Below are 26,432 nucleotides of genomic sequence, written 5' to 3'. Positions count from 1 at the left end.
TTATGCAAATTAGCAGGTTCCAAGGTTAGATTTGTAAATTTTTGCTGCCTAGCTTTCAAAGGTGAAAATTTTCCCTTAATTATAATTATTATAAAACTGACCCAGCCTATAATAGAAAATCAGGTGGTGGCTTCAGGTTTTGCAAGATGCTACTTTCTTCTACTCGTAAATGTAACCGCTATGATGTGGAGGTGTGTAGTTTGTGATTTACAAGAATGTCAAGGCTTTGATTTCATTAAGCCACTAGTTCTATTGAGGCAAATTAATTGTTGCTTTACTATAACTGTAGTACTTGGGTACCACTCACTCTACACATCCCTACAAAGCAAATCATCTTGTTGACAGATATTTAAATGCACACAAAACATGATTGTATTGTAGTATCACACCACTCTGTATCACCTAAAAATATTACAAATATTTACAGATTCTGCAAAAAATACTCTATCAAGAAGTGGCCCAAATAGTATTTCTCATCTCAAAACTAAAGAACCTCCCTGAGCAGAGCTTTTCAACACCCTTTTCTGTCAAACTTGCAAAAACATATATTCTTAGGATTGTGTTAATGTATTTTTTCCTTAATTTTTTTGTACATTTTGCACCCCCTGCCTTGAAAAGAGCCATGCTCAATGTCACACATCTCAAATTGAGTAGACTGATGAAGCTTGGAGCTCATTGAGATGAGTGGATTGTGATGTTTTCTGTGATGGTCTCCATAGTCTGTGTGATTGGTACCTTACATGGATGTTAATTACACAGACTATATGCAAATGTTAAATTTGAGGAACTACAATGACAACTGCACTCTACATGCTAACTCTACAGACATTCTAAGCCCATCAGCATTAATCTTTTATCTTTATCTATAGGCAGAATTTTTTCCTGATGTAGAAGAGGAGTACATTGAAACAATAATTAAGAGGCACAATTTGCAAGACTTAAATTTGTAAGTATTGCATTGCCATAGCTGGTTTAAAAATATTTCAATATCTAACAATCTGATTTATATTTGAGAAATGTTTTATTTACATTCTGGGAATTATAGGCATGATTGATGGCTAACTTCTTTGATCCCACCTAAATATAGTGCATCAAGGTCTTCTCAATCACCATTTAAACGTTTTGTTTTCATCTCCACAGGATTTGCAACTTTTTGTTAGAAAACCCTGAGTATCCAAAGAAAGAAAGGACTTCTGTTTTGAACCCATCGAGTATTCTCCTTGAAACTAGTGATACTGAAGCACAGGTAAATAGAAATCTCTTATGAATTAGAAGTGTATTTAAATGGATTGAGTGGTTGCCGACAGATGCATTAGATCAAAGTCCCTGCTTAGAGTGCTGGATGTTTATGTTCCCTGAAAATATTCTGGATTTGTTTTACAATATTTGAAAAGAACAAGTCCTGCCAAAGAAAAAACAAAGATTTCTGAAAAAAAAAAACACATACACATTAAAAGTGTTATAATAAAATCTCAACCACCACAAAACATGGATGTTTTATACATTATTGCAAATACAAATTCCTCAACTGTGGACAATGAAAAATAATCTTTTGTGTAAATCTCCACAAGCAATTAGTGTGGTTACAGCCTTCTTTCTATGGTTTGCACTATATGTGGTACAACTAACTTATTCCCATGGTTTTCTTGTGGTAGGTAGTTATATAGTGGTTCCTGTCACATAGGAAAATTATTATAATCCTGTTCTCTGTATTTTACTCTTTTAGAATAAAGAAAATTATTTTGATTTCTCCAAACTGGGACCTGTAGAGCAACGGACGACCATTCAAGCTGCAGATCTGCTCATGGCCGATTTTAAAATGTTAAGCAGTATGGATATCAAATGGGCTCTGCATTCCCTTAAAGGACACTATGCAATCACACGCAAGGTAATGACTTTAATGAGACTCTTAAAGAGCTACGAGATGCTGCTGAGCAAAAAATGCTCATCCATAAAATGTTATGTATGGCATTGACATTGTGCAGTTGAAATAATGCATATAGAGTTGAATGTTTTATATAACAAGCTCTGTGATTCGGTGATTTGTAGCAGCTCAGCGATGGGACTGTGATCAATATTCACTCCTTACAGCATGAAGACTTAAACTTGGATATGAGCTTTACAATGTTTAATATTGTTTTGTTTTTTTTATGTATGGAAGCAATACAAGGAGAAATGACATGAAAGGATTTGTTTTACATTGCAGGCCTTATCTGATGCCATTAAGAAATGGCGGGAACGATCATCTCCAGTGTCTGGAAAGAAGAAAAAACGAAAAGAAATGAACCAGTTTTCCTATATAGATTTCAAGTTTGAACATGGTGATTGCACTTTTGTCACTTTTTGTTTGTTTGCCTTGTTTGATCAGATATGTTCTTCTCTCAGTTGGTTATTTAACTTTGTAGACCTTAGGGCTTGTTTTTTCATCTTTGCTTCATTGGCTTTTTTATTTTCCAAATCCAAGATTACACTTACTAGGGTTGCTGTTTTGTTTAATCAATGGAATTGCTTTAGTAGTTTACTTTAAAGAACAACTATTACAGTTTGCAAATATATCCCTCTCCAAATCATGCTGTCCAAATCCCAACAGAATGTCATTTTGGCATTTCAGGATGTGATGTTTCATCTCTTACCTGGTAACACACAGACAAAAATCTACAACAGCATGGAATTTACTTTGATATATATTCATATCGTCCTGTAAAATCATCATGATGAATTAGATTCTATATTGCCATTTCCCTGACCATTTTATATAGTTACATGTGATTTTTATTCCTTACTTAATGTCTAATATTTTACTGGTCTGTCAAAACTGGAGCAATAGGGCTGTCAGGAGTCCATCTGTTCTGATTAGTTTTCCTTTAAGTGTCTTTCTGAAGTGATGCACTGCAGTTGAATGCATTTCAATTCTTATTTCACACACATTACTCCTGCTTATAGGCTTTCTATTAAAATTAAATTGTCTGGATTTAGATATCATATAAAAATATAATACAAGAAAAATTCAATAGCTACCCAATTACAATGAAAAGCCAAAAACAATTGGGAAAATCTGACTTACTTATACAGTTCTACTGTTCTTATAAATGAGGAAATAAACTATTTTTTTAAGTGCATGTCTTTTTGGCAAAACTATACACTATAAAATAATTGGCATCATCTCAGCCCTAATTCTGTTTGTCAATGCAGCTGCACTAGGGAAATATAACTTAGCTTCTTCATATTTATATATTTCAGTTAGTCTTTAATTTATTTTATAGACAAGTTTAACTTGTCTAGTATGTAGCATTAAGATAGTGCTTTAAGTGTATGTTAACTCATTTATTGGGTTTAGATCTACATGGCATTCAGTCTGTTCCTTTATTTACGACTCAAATGATGTCAAACTCCATGAGAGAGCAAATTTTTATGCAGAGTTAAACTGAAGACCATATAAACTGTACAGACTATGTAAATCGATCTAATATCATTTTCGTGTTCAGTGACTCATGCATGATTTTCTCAGGTTCTGCTAAATTTGAGCGGCGTATGTTCTTTCTGGAAAACAAGAGACGACACTGGAGGACATATGATAGAGATTCCCTTCATCCTTTGTTGCAGAATGAGATCAAGTTCTATGAACAGAAAGCTAAAGAAATGGCAGAGGTATGGTATATACGATTTACATTACCAATGATCAAAAATTTAATATTTAGTTTGCAAAATGGAAACAATACATTGAGTCTTTTTGTTTCTTTTTAATAGAAGGCTATTTGTCTATTGAGCTAAGTTGTATAAGAGGTTTACATTATATGGTTGTGTGTATATTTTAATTGATAGATCTTAACTTCTAATTTATTCATTTTAGCTTAATGTTTTTTTGTTTGCTCTTTAGCATGAAGATTTCTTGTTAGCTCTACAAATGAACGAGGAGCAATATCAAAAGGTACAACATTTTATATAAATAGCTTTTTTTTTTTTTGTGACTAGAGCTAAAGCAGGAACTTGTTGAAATAAAATTCCTATTCTATAGATAGAATTTGAATGTGTCTCCTTTATAAAATTTCATTTTACTTTCACTGCATATTTAAAAAAACAAACAAAAAAACAATTACAACTGAAAGATTAAAAATGTTTATTTTCCCAACCATTTTATTCCAAATAAATTCAAACTCCCCCACCTGTTAAACAATATATATTTTTGCTTTAAATATTTGGGGGTTGACTTGAGTTTTTATGCAAGGTCTAGTTCCTCTTGAGTGTAGAAATAATCATTGAATGTATGTTCTTTCATATCTAAAAGTATAATTTTACGTATTTTTCTGACACACTTTCTATGGGGAAAGATACGGCTTTTGGGAGAGTACCAGCATCCAGAGGTTTCATTTATCTTGCTGCAGGAAAACTGACTTAAAATATATAGGATGATATGAACTAATTCACTTTCAGCATCTGTTTTGTTTTATGAGCTCCGAAAATGGTCACCCAATTGCCCGTTTAATTTAAGGATGGCCAGTTGATTGAATGCCGATGCTGCTATGGTGAGTTTGCATTTGAAGACCTGACTCAGTGTGCCGATGGACACCTATTTTGCAAGGAGTGCTTGGTGAAATACGCACAGGAGGCTGTATTTGGTTCAGGACGCGTAAGTGCATCAGAGAGATTATATTTTTTTGAATAACCTGTCTGAAATCTCCAAGCCTGTCCCTTCACTAGAAGCCATGTTAATTTGATGATATACAATAATGAATACAAATGTTATTTCCTTCCAAGCTTGTGCTTGGTCTGTTTTCAAAATGCAATAGAGATGGATTTGTAGCTTTCCCTCTCTATGGATAGATATGCATACAGTGTTTTTAATGTAGAAACTGATAAAAAAAAAAAAAATCCAGCAACAGGGAAAGATTTCAGGGTTTTCGCTTTTCTTATCAAGGCAAATTATTACATTTTGTGTTTGAGATTAACACATACCCGCATGCCAAAATCTCAATTAAGAAAAATAATGTATTGTTCTCTTTACAGTCAGAGCTGAGTTGCATGGATGGTACGTGTACATGTGCGTTCCCCACCAGTGAACTGGAGAAGGTGCTCCCGGAGAACATCCTGTGTAAATACTACGAACGCCAGGCTGAAGAGGCTGTAGCTGCTACCTGCGCCGACGAGCTCGTGAGGTCTGTTCCCTCGCCTGACTCCATTTGACATTTAAAAATATACAAGTACTTGTAATGTAAAAATATAAGTAAATATGTGTAGACTCTCACACAGATTAATAGTTGGCCACAGATATTTTGATATATATTTTTTTCTATGCAGAAGGACATTACCCTGTACTGAAATGTGCCAACTGATAATTTACAAATGAGGCCTAACTAATAATTGAACTATGTCCACCCACCAATTTAATCGAAACCAACCTTGGTCAGTGTTTCTCTTTCACAAGCAGAAACCTCCCTCAATGGACGTTTTGGGAGTCTCATTGCTGGGTGCAACAAAATTTAGAAGGTGTTAAGCTTAGGAGGTGGTGTGTGTCTGTGTGAGTAGAATAAACCAAGTTTTTGGTCATTCAAGGTATTTGTTCTAAAGTATATGAATAATTTGGCATTCATACATGCAGATCTAGAAAGTGGTCAGTTAGGTGATTGCTTTTGATGCGTTTAATATCAAAATATTTCCAAATAACTTTGATATTTGCTGTATGTCTTCACTGCAGGTGTCCCTTCTGTAATTTCCCAGCTCTGCTTGATAAAGAAGTCTCTCTATTCAGTTGTCCCAACCCACGCTGCAGAAAGGTAAGCACCAGGCAGTTCAGTAAGTCTTTGTGAATCTCACATCTATATGTTTATTACATAAAAGAAAATAAGAGGAACCTATTTTCTTACTGGCAAATCTATAATTACTATATCATTGCGGACAGCAGTGTGGAATAGCGGTTAGGGCTCTGGAGGGTTGGGAGTTCAATCCCAGATCGGGGACACTGCTGTGGTACCCTTGTTCACCTACATTGCCCCAGTAAAAAAAAAAAAAAAAAGAAATGCCTGTATAAATGGGGAATTGTAAAATTAATACTATTTGTAAGTCACCCTGGATAAGGGCATCTGCTAAGAAATACAATCATAATAATGTGTGGCATGAAATAATCTATGGTCTCCACTAGATGGAGCTGTAGGACTGCAGGGACCCATCTGATTTAGATGGTATGTGTGGAGAAGCCGTATGAGATTATTGCAAATTTATTTACGTCTGCTTCATCTTCTCACTGTGTCTGAGACTTTAAGGGAGTGACTTGCATGGGTGTTTTTAATTAAGCTCATGGTTACCTATTCTCTGTCGATTTAGGCATTCAGTGGGATACAGATTGCTCTTTAAAAGTGTCATGAAAATGTTTCTCCCTGTGGAGTTGAATTCACATCAGTCATCTTCTTAACTTGACATTGATGGAAGCCTGACTCTAATGCTGAACTGCAGTTCAGCTTCTGCATTTGGGAGTATGAATTGTATGTGAAACATGTGTCCTCTCTGCAAAATGGCACCCAGCAGTTGAGATTGATGGTCAGAACAAAATGTCACCCCTCCCACTGTGAAGCACTGTGGGCATTACTACATCTCAGACAATGTGTTGTCATAGTAACAGTAGGGAATAAAATCGCCATCCTTGCTGCTTGAAGGACAGGAAAGCATTGTGTCCGGTCTCTGCAATGGAAAGTGTGCTACATGTCCATGCACATGTTATTAATAATAACTGTCGTAACTTCTGCTCTCCTTGAGCTACCTCTTAACTGCCCCTGAAACATACCACCATTACCATCCCTTTTTTTTCTCTCGGTTTAACTTTAACTTTAACTTTAAACTGAAGTTTATATTGTATTTCCTGGTTTTACCGTTTCTTGAAATGTGTGTAGTTTGGGACAACTCCCCTTGGTAAGGGAATCTGCTAATTAATAAATAACAAATAATGTACAGGTAGTTTTTAAGCGTTTGCATTTTAGTTGAAGGCCTCAGACTTGCAATGACTTTACATTTTCAATGTTCATTTGAGAAAGCAATGTTTACTAGGGGGCAGCATATATTCAAACCGTCACTTAATTAGTGAGGTGTTCCATGTTTTTGTCAGATACATTTATGCTCTATTTATTTCTCCTGAATGAGAAGCTGGGATATAAATACAAATGTTTGAGTACATCAATTATTTGATTACCAGAAAGGCTGCAAAGATGTTGAAAGAGCTTATTAATTATAGCTCAGATGCATTGGGGGGGAAATAATGACACGCCAACTATTTCCAACCTGTTGCTTTTGTTTTAGTGAAATGCAGTTCATGGTCATTTTCATTCCAATAGCCTTTCCAATTCTGCCTCAGTTGATTTTTATTTTTTAGTCTATTTAATTTTAACTTTTGTGATTGGTATTTTAACTCTTTTTATAGGTCCTAAAGTAAAATTTTGTTTGCAAAGATTAACTGTGTTAAGGTTCTTTTTATGTTTTTGTTTCTCAATTAGCCTTGACACCTTAAGGGTAAATCGTGTACATGTATTAATACAAATCTGTACAATAGAATCCTAACGTTAGCCTCGGGCCCCTACGGCTAATCTGCTCTTGAGTGAACTAAGTTCATTGCTTGTCCAACTGTATTCCTCCAGATATTGCCCTTCTCTATTTATTTTTTTGTCATGAGCAAACAGGGACTTCACACCAGGACATTAATAATCAATATTATTATATAACCAAGATTTACCAGTCTTAGTTTCACTTATTGTACTGGACTTCAAATTTGGAACAGTCTTGGTGAGTTTTGGCAGCTGTCAGTCGGTCCTCCTGTAAGAAAACATTCCTTGTAAAGCTGAAGGTTCCCCCCCCCCCCCCCCCCCCAAATGTAACGACCCTACAGACATGTACATCTAAATTTATACTGGAAGAAAAAGAATGAATTACGTGCTGATCTCCACAGTAACCCTGTTGAAATGTGCTGTGTGTTTTGAGGAGAGAAGTTAATACATTTTAATCTAAATCAATACTTCATTATAGTTCTTCCTTATTAGCTGTTGGTGAGAAATTTCACATGTTTTTGTCCAGATCAGTATATTCTGATTCCTTTCTCTGTTGAATTTCAATAAGATCTATCCAGGTGAGGATATCATTTTGACCAGCAGTATCTTTTATTTTATAATGTAACACACTGGTGAAAAAAGTGGAATTTGCTGAAATATTAATAGTTTTGCTTCAATTATCATGTTGTAGATTTCACTTATTTTCCAAACAAATGGTGCTGTTTATAATCTAGTCTGACGCAGGGTTATGTTAAAAATTACTTTAGACCAAGACTGTTGTTAAGACTCCAGTTTTCATTTATTTCAGTGAAACACCCATTGAAGTCACATAAATAGTGATTTACTTCAGGGGGATCTTGTGTGTAACATAGCATTGTCACAATAACTGGTATTCTCGATTCTTCTAAAGGCTTACATGATGTTGATTTGCAAAAGCTTTTTTGTAAGCACCTATTTGTGTGATGATAATAAAAATAATAATAAAATTAAAAATAATAATAATAATAATAATAATAATAATAATACTCTCTCCCCTCCCCAGCTATCCCTTGGAAAATTCAGAAAGTATAAAACGCAGATGAAACCGAAAGTGTAACTTATACTGTCCTTTACTAACAATGTGGCACCTCCCTATAGAAATACATGTTTACTCTGTCTGATTTTGTTATTTTTTAGCTGTTCATATAATGTCATCCAGGATGAGGATGCAGGATATCCTTTCTTGACATTTTGAAACCTGCAGATACTGTGGATTGCTCGTCTGTTGTAAAGTATTGTCAACAGTGAAGCCTAGCTTGTTGTGTTATGTTTATGTTATGGAAAAAGTTTACACTGAAAGTGCCTTAACAGATGTGCATTTTCTAGTGGTACAAGTGGCACAACAAGGTGAATATTGATGTACTGAACAGGTGCGCACAGAGTGAAATACTGACATAAAGATTATACGTTTATTTCACTTCAAATGAAGTGAAATAATCTCCAAAGCCACCTTGCTTCAGGGTCTGACATTGGTTTGAAAAACAAACTGATTTTAAAGTTTTGATTTAATGTATCAATTTGTATTAAACTCTGCTATTAGTCATATACATTCCTGCTGCTGTTTTGTTATTCAGAAGGAAGAAATATATGAAGGCTGGCAATATTATGGATTCAAATGTAAATTACTTGAAGTGCTGTTCATAGATTCTATGGAAGATGTTTTGAAAATCATGATGGAACTGACAGTATTTTTTCCCCCCTTGATTCATTATTTTTCAGCATTTGGAATGATCGACTAACCACTTTAATTTTTTGTTTTTTATAACAGTACATGTAACATGACTGAATTAAAAAAAAAAAAAAAAAAGTAAAGTTGAATCACTTTCTGAAAATACAATAGCCCTAATGAGAGGTTTACTTAACAAGTCTTGAAATAACAGCCTTCTTATTATTCACCCCATTCAAAATGGTCTAATTCACTTTGAAATGATTGGTCAACCAACCATATACAGTGAGGGGAAAAAAGTATTTGATCCCCTGCTGATTTTGTACGTTTGCCCACTGACAAAGAAATGATCAGTCTATAATTTTAATGGTAGGTGTATTTTAACAGTGAGAGACAGAATAACAACAAAAAAATCCAGAAAAACGCATTTCAAAAAAGTTATAAATTGATTTGCATATTAATGACTGAAATACATATTTGATCCCCTATCAATCAGCAAGATTTCTGGCTCCCAAGGTGTCTTTTATACAGGTAACGAGCTGAGATTAGGAGCACTCTCTTAAAGGGAGAGCTCCTAATCTCAGCTCGTTACCTGTATAAAAGACACCTGTCCACAGAAGCAATCAATCAATCAGATTCCAAACTCTCCACCATGGCCAAGACCAAAGAGCTGTCCAAGGATGTCAGGGACAAGATTGTAGACCTACACAAGGCTGGAATGGGCTACAAGACCATCGCCAAGCAGCTTGGTGAGAAGGTGACAACAGTTGGTGCAATTATTCGCAAATGGAAGAAACACAAAATAACTGTCAGTCTCCCTCGGTCTGGGGCTCCATGCAAGATCTCACCTCGTGGAGTTTCAATGATCATGAGAACAGTGAGGAATCAGCCCAGAACTACACGGGAGGATCTTGTTAATGATCTCAAGGCAGCTGGGACCATAGTCACCAAGAAAACAATTGGTAACACACTACGCCGTGAAGGACTGAAATCCTGCAGCGCCCGCAAGGCCCCCCTGCTCAAGAAAGCACATGTACAGGCCCGTCTGAAGTTTGCAAACGAACATCTGAATGATTCAGAGGAGAACTGGGTGAAAGTGTTGTGGTCAGATGAGACCAAAATGGAGCTCTTTGGCATCAACTCAACTCGCCGTGTTTGGAGGAGGAGGAATGACCCCAAGAACACCATCCCCACCGTCAAACATGGAGGTGGAAACATTATGCTTTGGGGGTGTTTTTCTGCTAAGGGGACAGGACAACTGCACCGCATAAAAGGGACGATGGACGGGGCCATGTACCGTCAAATCTTGGGTGAGAACCTCCTTCCCTCAGCGTATTCCAGCATGACAATGACCCAAAACACACAGCCAAGGCAACAAAGTAGTGGCTCAAGAAGAAGCACATTAAGGTCCTGGGGTGGCCTAGCCAGTCTCCAGACCTTAATCCCATAGAAAATCTGTGGAGGGAGCTGAAGGTTCGAGTTGCCAAACGTCAGCCTCGAAACCTTAATGACTTGGAGAGGATCTGCAAAGAGGAGTGGGACAAAATCCCTCCTGAGATGTGTGCAAACCTGGTGGCCAACTACAAGAAACGTCTGACCTCTGTGATTGCCAACAAGGGTTTTGCCACCAAGTACTAAGTCGAAGGGGTCAAATACTTATTTCCCTCATTAACATGCAAATCAATTTATAACTTTTTTGAAATGCCTTTTTCTGGATTTTTTTTGTTGTTATTCTGTCTCTCACTGTTAAAATACACCTACCATTAAAATTATAGACTGATCATTTCTTTGTCAGTGGGCAAATGTACAAAATCAGCAGGGGATCAAATACTTTTTTCCCTCACTGTAGTATATAGTAACCATCAGATTTTAGATTTGTTTATGGTGGAGCTAGATCTCTTTCAAAGGTTGTGATAGTGTATGTAGAACTTATTTATTTAACTCAATTTATTGTCCTGATGATGATGATAATAATAATATTTATTTATTTATTTATTAGCAGACACCTTTGTCCGGGGTGACTACCTTCCTTGGTTTTATTACAACTTTCTTTAATTATTTACATATTGCTCCTCATTATATTCCTTCCTCTACCAGTTATTTGAAGATAAGTGTTTTGGTTGTTTTAAGTTTCTCTTATGTCAGTGCACAGTATTAACTGATAGTGACAAATTTCTTGTCCAGATCAATTGTATTTTATTCTCCTAATGATACATGTGTGTTTTCTATTCTCCCATTTCCCAAAAAAATATTTGCTTTTGGGTAGGGGAGCATTCATTTTAAAACACTGGTCCCAGATCTTATTAAAAGGCCCTTTATTCCCTCTAGCAGCTGTCAAGAGTGGTATTTGCTCTCCCAGGAGTATTATGGACATAAGCATTCTGTGGTGATGCTTTGAAAAGGGGAAATTCAGAGTGTTGCCTAGACATATAAATGAAAGGCATAGGGAGTAGTAAAGAACTGGGATACTACGTGGTTTTAGAAAAACACACTTTCCGTTCTTCTCTTTCAATGTTTGTTACTGATAAGAAACAGTTGTTGCAGATCATTTGCCAAATGTCTGGGGGTATTTACAGGCAGGGCTGCAACACAGCTTGAAATGGGCAGGAAGCAAGGAAATGATTCCAACTGGATTTGTTTTAACTGCAAGGAATGGTTAATGAAAGGACTTTGTATAATTATTATCTGAGCAGAAGACCATAAGGAGAGAGCAGGATGGCCTCCTTTCCCCTTTCTAATGTGATAGAACAATAAACCTAAAGCAACACTTTCATTTATAGCTTAATTTGCTACGAGGAATTAAGAGACTTACCAAGTCAGTTTTGCATGTGTTTTCATTGGTGACACAAATTGTAGATTTTCACTGCTTAGGTTTCCCTTTTCCAAGGGGGGTATGATTTTTGTCACATGCAACAACAAAGCGGTTTCTTTCTAGGGTTGGAGGGTAGCATTGCAGAGTGTCACATGAGTCTTTGTGCTGGTCTGTGCAGCTGTGTCTTGGGCCCCTCCCATGCTACACAGCCCAGTAGCCCCCACCCCACCCCAGCTTGTTTTCTGCAGATGCCAACGCCTCCCCCTCTGTGTGGGAGGATCTGGCCTGCTGAGCACGTGCCTTGAATCTTTCATTTCCCATGACGCAGCGGGAGACATCCTGCTCTCATCATTCAACCCGTCGCAGAAGTAATGCATTTGCTTTTTACAGTGGAGGGGTGGGGGTGGGGGTGGGGGATAACAGGAGCAGGATTTGCAGGATGGAAGGTTCTCTACCTGAGCCACATGCAATTAGACAACTTAAACATGTACTAGGATGATGCACAAAACATGTTTTTTTTCGTCCCCATCTGCTGGCCACTGCCCTTTTTTGACTTAATGCGGTATAAAATTACACATTTCTATGCAATATATTAATATATCGAATGTAAGTAGTATTCAATAAGTAGTATTTGTTTTACTTGCGAGCTATTGCATATTCTCTGCATCCATCATATTTTTTTTTAGATCTCCTGAAAGTTTAATATCTCAGATTCTATGCTTGAATGTGTTTGGGTAAAATTCAGTTTATAAATACAGCAATAATGCTTTTTAGGCAAATCTTATGCTGAATACATCTTATATCTGAATGTAATTGGTTATTTGCAAGCCTTTGTGCTCAGTGTACAGGTTTCAGAAGCCATAAGGTGGCAGTAGTGATGCACCATTCAGCCTGCTCTCTGGGCCCTGACTACAGCTGCCATTGATTACAGATCACTTTACCCTCACTACGCAAAGGGGGAAATTAAGAATAAATGTAAAGGGGAGATTGTTGTGGGGGGATATTAGTGTTTTCTTTGGCTGTTACTTCAAAGAATCAACAGAATACAATTTTCAATTAGAGACTGCTGCCTATTCCCTTGCTTATATCAGGAATGCGCAGAATAAAATCTGAGCAGTGTGGAGTGATTTCATAATGCGACCTACTTTTTTTGCCTAGCCATTCGCACTGCATCGTATTCAATTGCTCATATCTGAAAGTAGGCCAGCACCACACCCACAATGTAGACTGAACAAAACTAAAAATGTTTGGGTATTCACTGAGACATTGCTTTGTTTTTTGTGGTGAATCTATTCATTGTACAGTTGTGCTTTATCATGCATTACAATTCTACAAATCTGTGCATGATGTATTAAAATGCAAGGTTTATAAACCACTTTAATTCTCACAAGGCTCTGAAATCTGCAGAGCAGTATTTAAATGTCTGACACTCTTTCCTCAATTAGGGAAGCCACTCAGTAAAGTACCTAGAGCAAGCAATACTATTAAAGTATTTTTGTTTTGTTTATTTTATAATAAAGATTTAAAGCTAAAGGTGGATATAACAGGAAGTTAACAGAGTAATGAGTGATCTGAATGCAATAAGTTCCTTCATAGCTGCAAATATTACTTATTTTATTTGGATTGTAAATAATTAAAAACAAGTGCACATTCTATTGATCTGTTCAGTGGATGTTACTGTAACAAAGAATGCAGATTTACAGAACCCTACATGCACCTACAAGTGCAACAAATTAGAGACTACAAAGTATGGTTGACCAAAAGAGATGGAAATCATTGTGTGTTTACAGTTCATTGATCAAGAACAGATGAAATTACAGCTCTTTTGGTCTGTCAGAAATATCCTTGCCACCTGAATTTGGTTTTGTATATTACATATGATTGACTACCATCTTTTTAAAGCAACAAAATGTGAAATCTGAGAGGATCTGAATACTTTTGCAAGGCATTGTATATGTATGCATATGTACATTTCTTGTTTTGTTTTTTTGTTTTTCACCTCAGGCAAACCAGTGGGACTGCTGATCACACTAAACTAGATTACATCTTTCAGCAACAGCACAGTGAACATCTGGCTGGTACAGGGAAAAGTAATTTTGTAGAATCATTGTTCTGGAGAACATTAATGGTCTGGTTATGCTTCAGAGCATGTTCTTTGACCATTTCTTGCATGATGAGTGACATTCTTATCATTCACATGCAAGACATACATACTGAAGTAATGCCAGTTTGAGTATACCAAGAAAAGTATCCTTAATATAACCCAACTGGGATTTAACATTCCCCTTATTCACATGTCATATGCAGAGTCATGGACTCTGTCCCCAAACATGTAGAAAGGGGGCATATTTATAAGATCGTTCTAGATTAATAGTAATTTTATTATTCTTAATATCTACCATGCTGTTTTCACTCCAGTGTCTTTACCTCAGGTTAAATGTTGTTGCTAAAATTTTGTGAGGTACAATTTTATGTTTAATATTCACTTTATTTAAAAATTCTTTTATGTAACGTATTATGTTGTCCTCAAGAATACTCTGTATGCAGTTGATTTATAGTGAATCTGATTTAAAATACATTACATATACAGAACTACAAGACTGATTCAAGACAGCTTTTCCAAACTTGTAACAATAAGAGGTACAAATGTAATTTGATTAGGTTTAATAATGACTAAAATAAATGTTAATCTAAACCATGAATACTGCTGTGTAAAATTAGACTTTGGAGTCTTATTACAAAATTGTTAATGTTTTTTGATTGAATGTGGAATGGTAATCTTTAGTGTATATTACCTTTTTGCCTGTTCAATTCTAGTTTGCAAATTTAGGTTAAATTTAAAATGTAACTGACATTTAATTACTTTAATCGAGTTACTGTAATTCAATTACATTCATCACAATAAAGCTTGAATAGTTTTAAGACCAGCTTAAATTTAAAACTTTTATGGTATGTCTTTGCAGAGGCATATCTACCTAACCGTCAGCTTCACAAGCCATTTGGTTTGTACAATCTAAAAGGTAAAATATTGAGTACTATACAATAAATTAAGTAGCACAATTATTTTTGGAAATCGGTAAAAGGGATGATTATTTAGAGAGACTGAGCAATGAACATGCAAGAACTTATGTCTATAGTTCTCTTCAGCAGTCTTTCAAATCGGCAGGTAAAATCAGCTGATCATGTATAAAAGTAAACTGCCTGGTTTTTCCACCATCTTTAAATAAGTGTTACTGAGAATGGTATTTTTATTTATTTATTTTTGTTTGAAAACGCCCAAAGTCACTGGAGTCCAGCAGATTCTTGATTTCTTTTAAAATGTTTAGGAATGGCAGACTTGTCTCTAAACCGATAGTGCCAAGCAGAACCAGTCCCATTAGCGGTTTCATTCTACAGAAATGTAATGCAAACACAAATATCGTCATTTTCTGTGGAAGTCTTGAGTTGTATTTGAAATGTTCTTGTTCAGGAGACTGATGATCATATTGTAAGATGGCATGTTAGCCTGTGTATAAATATACTGGCTGAAGGAGGGCTGCATTGTGATCATGTGGTTTTAACTGGTTTTAACATTGGTTTTTAACTGAACTGAAATTCAGAGTTGCTCTACTTGTTTTCCCTCAAGACTGTCTCTTGTTTTTGCTTTCACTGTTCCAAATACTGGCAGGCTGACATAATCTCTTATCATTAGGCATGTATCCTGCTGAGCACTTTCACTCTGAAGCAAAATACATTGCAGAATCTCTCTTTATTGAACACTAGGAGCTGGTAGCGGGAGACATGGCTAATTTTTTTTTCCCTTTTCCTTTTTTGCTTCTGTGCTCTAGTTATTAAAAGTTCACAGAAATTGCATGTAGTTTATATTACTTCTCAACCTGACTGACAACCCCTTCCAGTGGGGGGAAGGGGGGTTGACCAAAAACAAAAGTATAATAATGCTTTGCAAATTCAAAAGCTGGAATATTTTTTCCCCACTGGTAAAGTGATCAGGGTGGAGGGTTGGCCTGTTTTAACAAAACCTTAAGATTTAGATTTCTAAAGAACTATGGGTTGCTTTTGTCATCCTGTTTCTTTTTAGAACACATCTAGTAGCATATGTATATTCTCATAAAGCCTTAACAAGGAAACTAATTAATTGGCTGAAGCTAAATTTGTGTTTTTGCTGCCATATGGTGTTAGGATAAGTAACAAGACGCACATGACAAAACACAGCATATTTATATTGGTCATATTAATTGGTCATCTTTTGTAATTACAATAAGCAAAAATATCCTGCACATTTTTAAGGTCAAAATATGATCGAAGCCTCTTGGGAATTCCTGGAAAAATGTGCAGTAATATTTCAGTCAATATTTCATCGCATTTGCAATTATCTGTTGTGTGTAAGAGCAGCTCATCGGGGCAGTTTGTGGCTTTATTTTATATTCAAAGCAATAGGACTCTTAAAAGAAAAAAACAGTCTGCAGTCTGTTCCACCACTATGTGCATGTGACTAATGGCTAAAGGACTAAAACCAAATACAGTTAAACTAGCACCAAAGAAAACAGAATCGTAAATCTCACTTTGTTTGCTATTTCATTGAGCATGCTTGACTTCAACACCACAAGCTTTTGTTTAGAATAACTATGAAGTGAGATCGTTTATTTTTCTGTGCAGTATTTTTTTGCTTGGCCCTAAAGTCACAGCCCATAAGCACAACTTTCAGAAGGTTCAGAACATAATTGCATACATCATTAGAGTTCAAGAGTCCTTTAAAAGCTTTGTAAAATACTGTCCTTTTTATCGCCACCCAGTACGAGGCTTAAGGCAACTCTTGAGAAACTGTCAGATAATGTTGGTATTGGTACTGCCATATTGGGAACACCAGACTATAACCCTCTCCTCAGCATATCAAGTTGCCTCATTGGAGCTGTACACACAGGAGGATGAGCGACTCAGTGAGAGAGCAGGTTGGCTATGCTTGAGAGTGTTGCATATCCCTTGTGCAGGTCCAGCTAGCTGAAGAAGTGGGCCTATGCAGTGTCTTCATTTAAATGGTTTGAGTACTTCCATGCAGGGCACTGGAATAGCTTTAGCTCAGCTTTCCTGCAAGTGCTTGAGACTAGTGCTGGTGAGCTGCATTAAAGACGCCAGCTGTCCATAGCTGTGGGATTTATTTTATTTTAATGTTCCTTTTTGAAATAATGTCCATAACCAAAGGTTGCTTAACTACCTAAATGCTCTTACTGCTGTCCTGCTTTGGAATAAGTCCTGCTGTCTCCTTATTTGGAATTTTACACATGTTTGATTTGTACTCTATACTGCAACAGCAAACACCTAAAGCCAGACATGCAGCCTGGGTAGGTCAGTATCGCAATAAAGGCCAATAGTGTAGAATCCTATTTTTCAACTAGAAAAGGTTTGGGTGATACTGTCGAATGTTTGATATTGGCATTACGGAGCACCTTAGTCAAGGCCTTGGGTTATTAAGCTGACATTGTTTTCAGGCTTAGTCTAATTTTAGAAAGTAGTTCCTAAATGTCTATCCCGATTACTTTTGACAGGGTTGGATGTACTTCTCATAGTGAAATCATGTCCTGAGCCCCTTGTCATGGGGCTCCAATAATTTACACTGGAATGTCAAGAGGGTTCGGCCTGTGTTCCTGGGGCACACACCTGCACCATAGATTGGATCTTATAGTAAAGCTATTGATCTCTTACTGAAGGATAAATAACGAAGACATTGAGGAATTGTCAATGGTGAATTAAAACAGTTGTGTGTGGATTGGGTTGGGTTGGGGGAATTCTGGGGGTGAATTTTCCATTGTCTTTGTGCTTCTAAGCTCTCTGAGGAAGCAGCTTTTCTGAAAAGAAATTATTTTAATTAGAACATTTCAGTATATCACATAGCAATCTCAGTACAGTACCTTGCTCAAGGGTACAGCAGCATCCCCCACCTAGGATTGAGTCCTAACTACAACCACAGTACTAACATGTTAATGCAACCTGAAATACTGTTTAACTGTTAAACCAAAAATCACTATAATTTAGATTTTACTACATGAAACATTACAATTTTGAAGTGTGGCAAATGGCCTGTTCTGCAGTATAAGTTAAATATAGCTTTTTAACTAGAACCATGAGACCTTTAGTGGGCTACTGGTTGAGAATAAATAAAACATCTTTGTGCTTGTTCTTTGAGCTAGGTGATGATGTTTAAAATCTAAACTTACATTTTCTATAATTCCGCATTAATCAAGAAAGGTAAGTTTCTTTTCTCGCAAGTGTAACATTTTGTGTAAATAACCTAGGCTAAATGCAGTGCAAGAATTGTGCATTATCATAAGCCTTGCCAAAACAAGTCTGTGGTCAGTAGTTTGCTAAAGAACGTCTTATAGTCTGTAAGAATATTATTAGTGTTAGTAGCATTTGTTATTTTTAAGCACAACCAATATCTACATCTCATTCCCCTGCTTGCCTCTGAATTTATTTATATCTGAGCTGAAACCACTTACAACCTCTTCATTTCATGTGTCTTGCTTCTGTCACATGACTCATGTGCTTGACCAATCGGCAGAGCCCAACTGTCCTTGTTATAAATGGCAGACTCCCTCTGAATTGTGCAGAGTATCTTAAAACAGGAAATAAATCTGGGATCACTAATACTCTTCTGGTTGGAGTAACTACTTGTCTTATTTTGTCCTTTTCATTTATGAACAAATGAAATAGGCACATGTTGAAACTAAATGTAGTTTCTGCTTTTTTTTTTTTTTTTTTCTCCAAATCATGATTTTCCCTTTCAACAATACATATATATTTTCATATTTCTTTTATTATAGTTTAATCTGTAACACACCAAAATACATTGTGGTTTTGTTCAACCACATGATGCGAAATGTAAATCCTTACATTCACCACACTGTACACATTGGGATATACCTGGAAGCTGTGAGAGTTTGTTCAGTACAATAATGCTGTTCAGTACCGCTCCCCCTTTTCTGTATAGTTTTTACTTCACTAGTCAGTAAACCAGGTCAGTGGCTTTAACCACTTTTTAAAAACATTACCTTCCAAGTGAAATTTCCATTCCAGCAGAAGACAAATGTTTTCCATTCTTTTTTTTCTTTTCTTTTTTACTGAATGTGGGGGTGGGGGATGGGAGGGGGTAACACTGTGGGCGTTGACATAGTAAAAGCCTTTTTCATGTGTTACAGCCCAGAAGTTTCTTAATAGTAAAAGCATTTGCCTCAGTAGTTTTCCACAGGCTCTTACACTTTTATTAGTTTCAGTTTTATACATTTAAATAGGGAACACCTTTTATTCTCCTTTCCAGACCCCCCTTTGTTTTCTTGCATTCACACAAAATAAAGTATGTGAGGAGGGTTTTTGTTTATGGAGAATATTTGTCCCAATTGATAGATTCTGAATTCACTTTTTATAAAATAAGAATACTTTTTTGTGTTTTGTGTTAAAAGTATCCATGAAGGCTGTATCATAAAAAAGGACAGGAAAGCTCATGAGTATGGTACACTTCCATGCAAGCAAGGTACACATTGTTAAATTCAAGGTAAAATTGCATACTACTTGGTTATCAAAGTTGGTTTTGAAAGGTCGAATTGCTGCCATTCCAATTTTTGGTTTCTTCATCAGCACTGTTCTTAGGGCTTTGTTAGCTCATAGCCTCGGGCCCAGGAAGTAAAACCCAACCCTGCTAGGTTTTCATTGGTCTGGGTTAAAGAGCTGTTCCTAAAGTCAGGGTTGTGCACGTGGTCTCGGCAGGGTTGCATCACAGATGTGTCAGTTTTATTTTTAGCTGCGTATATAAGTTAAAAGGTGATGCATAGTGAGTTCGGCATCAGTCAGCCCTATGTGGCATGGCCCGTCTCTCGCTCTCAATGTGAGACAACTGCATTTCCTGTTTTGTTTCTTGTGAGCAGTTTTGAAGCTTATGTATTACTTAAAAAAAATATTTTAAAACCCTTAGGTTTTACCTTTGCTTAGTTATACATTTTATTAATAAAAAAAAAAAAAAAAAAAACCTTTCCATCCTATGTGTAATTCTGGAAGGCAAATGTGTTTTTCATATATAAGTGAAGGTTTTCTCTTCATTCATTTGACAGTGTTTGTCAGTTATTTCAATTCAGTTTAATAAAGAAGTTTCAACTAACGACCAATATATCAATGATATATTGTCAGTTTGTTTAACACCGATTCATTCTAGAAAAAAATAAAATTCCAGTTAAGTGTGTGACACTGCAACTGCTAATCAATAGATAAGTGGCAATGCAGATTAATTCAATTCCGTATTGTAAATTGTGTAACTGTGTGACTAGATAACAACAAAATCTTTAGTGATCTGAAGTGGTGCTCTTTCTCCCTGCATTAGCTCAGGTTCCCATGGTGTGGGCTGGGCTTCCTAATGCTTTTATGTAAAACCACTTTCTGAAACACTCCCACTGCCTCCAATGAAACGAGCACTGACACAAAACTGTCACTTTACACTTGCTGTTCATAAGGGTTATTTTTATATCCATTTAAACACCCTCTCTGTGATTTCAACAAGAAATATTGCTCTTCTGTATGGTTAGAAAGCATAGTTGTCAAAATTTGATCTGACCTACTTTCATGAAGCAGTCAGGATCCCCCATGACTGTCAAAACATAGATTGTTCTTTTACAGTGCAGCTCTGGCATTCAGTGTTGGCATCTGTTTAAGGGTTCTTTCACATCTGCAGTGTGGAAGAGAGTGCAGGTCAGGGTGTTTCCCCTCCTAATCCTGGGCAGCCATTTTCTCATCTGTTTTTTATTCCAACCAGAGTCTTCATCAGACTCTTATCTGAATTCAGAAGTACCTCTCTTTGTCTGTTGTTTCCAAGACATTGAGCAAAGCGAATTGAGTTCAGTCTGTCCTCAACTTGTAAAAGTCTGCACTCTGAAACCTGTCGATGATAACTCTAAAGATTACCTAGTAATAAAGCACAGATTCAGGTGGTTATTTGGTTGCATTGGAAACTCCCATATGAGGAAGTTTCCTCATGGGCTCCATTACCTGGTCATTGACATCGCTCACTTGAATCGGAGGAATTCTGTAAGGTACAATACAATTTATAATGTTTTGTGTTGTGTTTTTTCTTGGTTATTTGTGTGCTTATCCAAATAACCATGATCTTTGAATGCTGTGGAGCAGATGCACATGATCTTTAAAGGCATGCAATTGAGCATAAAGGAACTGTAATGCCCGTTTTAATAGTTATTTATAATAATATAGTTTGGATGGGCATTAGTGATCATGAGCTCAGGATGAACAAAACACAGTAGGACCAGAACTGGATGATGGTAATATTGTAATAGGTCAGCCTAAAGACTTTTAAATGAATGTTACTTATAAACAAAATATTGTAGAAGCCATGTTAGAGCACTGAAGATTTAAAAATAAAGTAAAACCAATCTACTGAGTTGTAGTTTACAAAGTTTACACCTCTTTTAGTGTAATTAATCCACTAGTGTTTTTTATCCATTGTTTAAATAAGCTCTTCAGGAAACTGACTCACTGCGTGCTCATCAGGTAAAGCGTGAGAATGAAATGCCAGGTAAAATAGGATGGGCAGTGAGTGATTTAATGTAACTGGATAACTCCAGTGTGTGAAAGACCTAGAAGCAGCAATCCATCAAGACATGGAAATGTTTTTTAAACTATGAATGCCAGTGGAGAGGTGAATGATGAGCATTTCTGCCTAGTTAGATGAGAGACCCGCTGATAAAGTCATGCTGCAGACGTGGATGTCCCAGTGTGGTGAAAGTTTACTGTTAGAGGTTTATCAGTGTAACTGATTATCAACCCCCTCATGAAATTGCTTTAGATGTTCATTTCTTCATTACCTGCTGCGTAGTGAGGTGCTTGTGTGAAATGACTGCCATGCACCAATCCACAGAGTGCTGTACTTCAGTGATGAATACACACCTTACTCTTTGGCCTCTAAAGAGTGTGTCCCCAGCAGCTAAGAAGCTCCTTCAGCTCTTATTTATTGATGCAGACAAGAGGATCCTTGAGATTTATACTAGGGAGCAGTGCCCAGTCTAAATAAGCTGAGGAATACTTAATGTTCACACACGGTCGGTCATGTGTTCCCAAGGTCACCTACCGGAACCAACAAAGACAGACACTTATATTTATTGAAAATGCAATCATTTCATAAAATACAATTATTTGCTATGCTGTGAATGTCACACTGTGCCTCAGGCATGCTGCTTGCGAAGTCGTGTCACATGGCCAACAGGATATGATTCACCATTAGATGCAACAACTGTCAATCTGTTACCGTGTTGCAGTAATTCCCAAACATATTGTGCGTCTTTTATAGGACCCTTATTCTCATGGCAAAAGGTATGTTTTTTGTGTTCTACAATAAATTTAAGAATTATTTTTATAATCTGCTACTTTCATAGTCTAACATGGTTTAGTGTCATAATTTGTGTAGCTACTTGTACTTTATTTTCTCTCCACTAGGGGCTGCTCTTTCACTGTTTTCCGATTTTGTTTATCCCTTTTTTGTTAACATGCTCCAGCTTTCACGAATGCATGCCACGCTTTACATACCAGTTTACACTACACACCCTATATATTTTCGATTGCATATTTTATGCGTTGTATATGTAAGTACGAATGTTTGTGTCCAAATCTATATAGTTGGCATTCTCATGTATACAAGCTTTGATCAAAGCACGTGCATCCAGTATTCACTGTTCCTCCAGCACCCCAGGGCTGTTCAGGACAGGCCTTTGCCTTGCTGGTAGCCTATTTCCTAGACTCTACTTTTTCTAACAGTAACTTAACACATGCTCTTTCAAACTGTAGTCATCCTGGGATTTATTTGTGTTAATCGCATATGTTATTGTATCTTTAATCAATTTGAACTATAGATCTCTTTCCTATGACTGAAAACTACTATGTAACAGGTACAAATTGCAAAGTTGTATATGTATTAAACACTTGGATACATTTAAGTTATACATTTCATTGCAACCAGAGAACCTTTAAGTGGATGTAGAATCCCAGCTAATGTCAGAATGTATTTCAGCTCGTGTTTGACAAAAGATCTACAATACTTACTTCTTGCCTGTTGTATGTCAATGCTATGAATATTCAGAAGAATTATTTCAAATTCTTCTCTACTCGCCATTGTGCAAGGTTGTTACTAGGCAACACACATTTACAGATTTAACCTGGCTTTGAGTGAACACTGTGAGCACCCATGTTCTCTCTGGGGGATTGTCATTTGGTAGACAAAGCAGGGCTGCGCATGTGAGATGGGTGATGTTTTCTTGTTGTGCGCACGGCTTCATGAAATGATAGCGGGTGATTCAGACCACACAATTTTACCTGGTAGCCAAGAATGTAATGAGCACAAATGTCCACAACAGTCTTATAAAGGGAAACCGAAAATCTCAGGCTGATAGGACTGAAACACAATACAAAAGGAACGGCGTCTCCTGGCAACGGGGCAGCTGTTGATGTATAATGAAGAAGTAGCCGGATCTTTTAATGTATATCTTCGGGTAACTGAGCACATGATGCAAAACACGTTGGCGTTTCTTGTGTATGTTGCCCTTTTCCTAATTTTAATCACTTGGGTATAGTTTCATTCTCCGTTCATAATAATTTCAGTTTTGACATGGCTATTAGCCCACTAAAATCTTTTCCCAAGGTCGTAGTGTTTTTGAATTAAGCATTTAACCTTGGTCATATGAATGTTGTTGTATTATGCAAAACCACTACTACTCAGTTAAGACTTCACAAGTTTATTTAAATTTGAAGTTAAGACCTTCACAATCAGTGGTTTGGGGCAGTTGCATTGTTTTTCAGGTTGTGTATTTTGCAAAAAAGCTTTATTTTGGTGCCACCCTTTATTTTATTTAAATAGCTTGATTTGGGAGTCTTGTAACTGAACTCTGTGTACACTTAAGTAAAGCAGATGAGATCCATTAGCAGTTTGCCTGTGGGTATCATAAGTGTCTTTCCACTGCTGGCAGATGGATCATGGAGCATGCACATATAAATCAAGATTGACAAATGAAGATTAAATGTATGTAAGAGTTTAATTTTGAACTTTTCATTTTTGGTCTTTCTTGCTGAAGGAAACCTGTCGGAAGTGCCAGGTACTGTGGAAGGATCATGCAGACATGTCGTGTGAGCAGGTGGTTGAGAGGGATGAGATTCGCCTCAGGGTGGCTTTGTAAGTGTGTTGTCCTTTTTTGTTGATTTTGAGTGCTTCCTTTGGCTGGGGAAGCCATTTGTATTATAGGCACATGCATTATTTAGTTCTCATGTAATTGACTGTTTGATCGTAAACCTAAAGTGCGTATACCCTTTGTTGCCTTGGGAGTTTGTTCCTGAGCCATTTTCACACCTGCTCTCAACCATACAGATGTGGAGCTCTTATTGTATTTCACAGATGTGTTAAGAATAAAAATAAATAAAAAATAAAAATAAAATTGATGCACAGTGATATCCAGTTTATTAAAATATGTTCATTTTGAGTTGCTCAACTCAATATGAAATATGGTAATTCTCTTAAGAAATTTAGAAATTATATAGATATGAAGCAAGAAAATGGTATAGCTTTTTGTAAATTTGTTTTCCCTTTAAAATGGATGAATTGTTCTCTGAATTGGCTCAAAACCAGCCAAAACTTTAACTGGATATTTTTCACACACAACGGAATAGGAAATAGCCCCATTTTCTGTCTTCCTGCAGCTTTGACAGTGCTTTGGCAGGATACAGCTGGCCTGGAGACCACGTTTCCTGTTTCCACTGTGTCCTCTGTGCCTTCAGTACATCCTTTTCAAACCAGAAAGGAAAAGCTTCAAACGTCCTAATTTAACTAGGAGCAGTAGAAGCAAAGTCTCTAGATTTATCAAATATCGGCAAACCGGCAGTAGATACAACATTCAAAGGCAGATGCAATTCATTATATTCTGCTTAAGTTAAGCAACTTCAAGCACTAAACCAAAAGTTAATTTGAGAATCAACAGAAAATGAAATGCTTGAATTTGAACTCCAGATGCTTTGTTCAAGGGTTTTTCCAAAAGCTTTAAGTACCACCATATGAGAGAGAACAATGCCAAGTCTATTAATGCGTTTACATGATGTTGCATTTTCCATAAACTAACGCAATCCTGTGACATTTGCACTGCATATGCACAGATTTTTTCATAGCACACAGGGCGAGGGAATTTGCGTACATCTAGTCATAGTACATATTGAGGTCAGTTTACAAACCCACTCTCAGAATACATTTACATTTGTGTTTACATGACAAAAGGTTGGTGTCCCAATTACGTTTTTTAATATGACAATTGTGACAATCCTGTAAATGCTGCATGTCTGTGTTTTGTTCTGCTAGTGAAGAGAAAATGACAGCGGCCCGTGTGAGGAAATGTCACAAGTGTGCGACTGGCTTGGTGAAGTCCGAAGGCTGTAATCGAATGTCCTGTCGCTGCGGCGCCTACATGTGCTACCTCTGCCGAGAGCCCATCAATGGCTACAACCACTTCTGCCAGCATGCCCGCTCCCCAGGAGCGCAGTGCCACCACTGCAAGAAGTGCTCTCTCTGGACAGACCCCACGGTGAGTGGAGATACAAATATGACTTATTGTCTGAGCTGATAAAAGTGGAACAACAATCACCCCTGATCTGGTGCTCAGGTCCAGAAATGTGAACACACTGAGCAGGACTTCACAATTCAAAAATATATAAATTAGACATGTTCACCAGGACTGCTTCTCTCCAAAAGCACTAGCCTAGATGTTTATATAACCTCATATTTCACCAGAAGCTGGGTACTTACTTATTTCTCATTCCTGAGGGAGGCAGCAGTGGGTAGACCTCCTTGATATAATTTAGTACAGTCTAAGAAAGCTCTTTCATTTGGACTGAGCTGAATTGAAAGATAGTGGGTTCAAGTTACAGAGGTGATTTTGTTAGATTCTGTGCAGAACAGCATTGCTTTAAAGTTAATTTAAGCCAACAGGAATATAAATCAGTTTACCTTTTGTATATTGCCGTTGAATTACTTTAGCATTGGCTTATTTACGGTCCAATTGATTTACTGTTTCACAAGGGATTGTTACCAAAGCCCATTCCTCAAACACGGGTCTGGGTCCTGTTCTCTATCCGGTCGTTGTATCTTGCTGTTATACATCTGGGAAATTCCTACTTAATTTCTTGTGGAACAAATGCAAAACATTAGTGTGTGAAACCCAATCTGCCAATGCACTAGTGTGGGAGAGGCTATTGTGGGATAACTTTGTCATGATGGCAGTTGTCTTTGCCTTGTTCAGTGTAATTGCAATTGGTTATGGGGGGGAAGCAAAAAGGAGAACATTTAGAATAATAATGTAATATCTACAAA

At 36.8% G+C, this 26,432-nt stretch overlaps 1 protein-coding gene across 2 annotated transcripts in view; it reads left to right on the top strand.

The window, feature by feature from the left end:
- The window catches only part of rnf216 (ring finger protein 216), a 43,205-nt gene that overhangs the window by 12,315 nt on the left and 4,458 nt on the right, over positions 1-26,432 (top strand). For both annotated transcript variants that reach the window (XM_066689145.1, XM_066689146.1), the window contains exons 5-15: positions 870-946; positions 1,141-1,246; positions 1,727-1,888; positions 2,207-2,321; positions 3,509-3,648; positions 3,878-3,928; positions 4,490-4,627; positions 5,005-5,153; positions 5,693-5,771; positions 24,157-24,254; positions 25,425-25,647. In XM_066689145.1, the coding sequence (XP_066545242.1) occupies positions 870-946; positions 1,141-1,246; positions 1,727-1,888; positions 2,207-2,321; positions 3,509-3,648; positions 3,878-3,928; positions 4,490-4,627; positions 5,005-5,153; positions 5,693-5,771; positions 24,157-24,254; positions 25,425-25,647 (1,338 nt within the window). The remainder of the gene's footprint in view (positions 1-869; positions 947-1,140; positions 1,247-1,726; positions 1,889-2,206; positions 2,322-3,508; positions 3,649-3,877; positions 3,929-4,489; positions 4,628-5,004; positions 5,154-5,692; positions 5,772-24,156; positions 24,255-25,424; positions 25,648-26,432) is intronic.

This window comes from Amia ocellicauda, chromosome 17 (genome assembly GCF_036373705.1).
Source record: "Amia ocellicauda isolate fAmiCal2 chromosome 17, fAmiCal2.hap1, whole genome shotgun sequence".
NCBI lineage: Eukaryota > Metazoa > Chordata > Actinopteri > Amiiformes > Amiidae > Amia > Amia ocellicauda.
The sequence above is the reverse complement of the archived record's forward strand: the minus strand, read 5'-3'. Positions and strand labels throughout refer to the sequence as shown.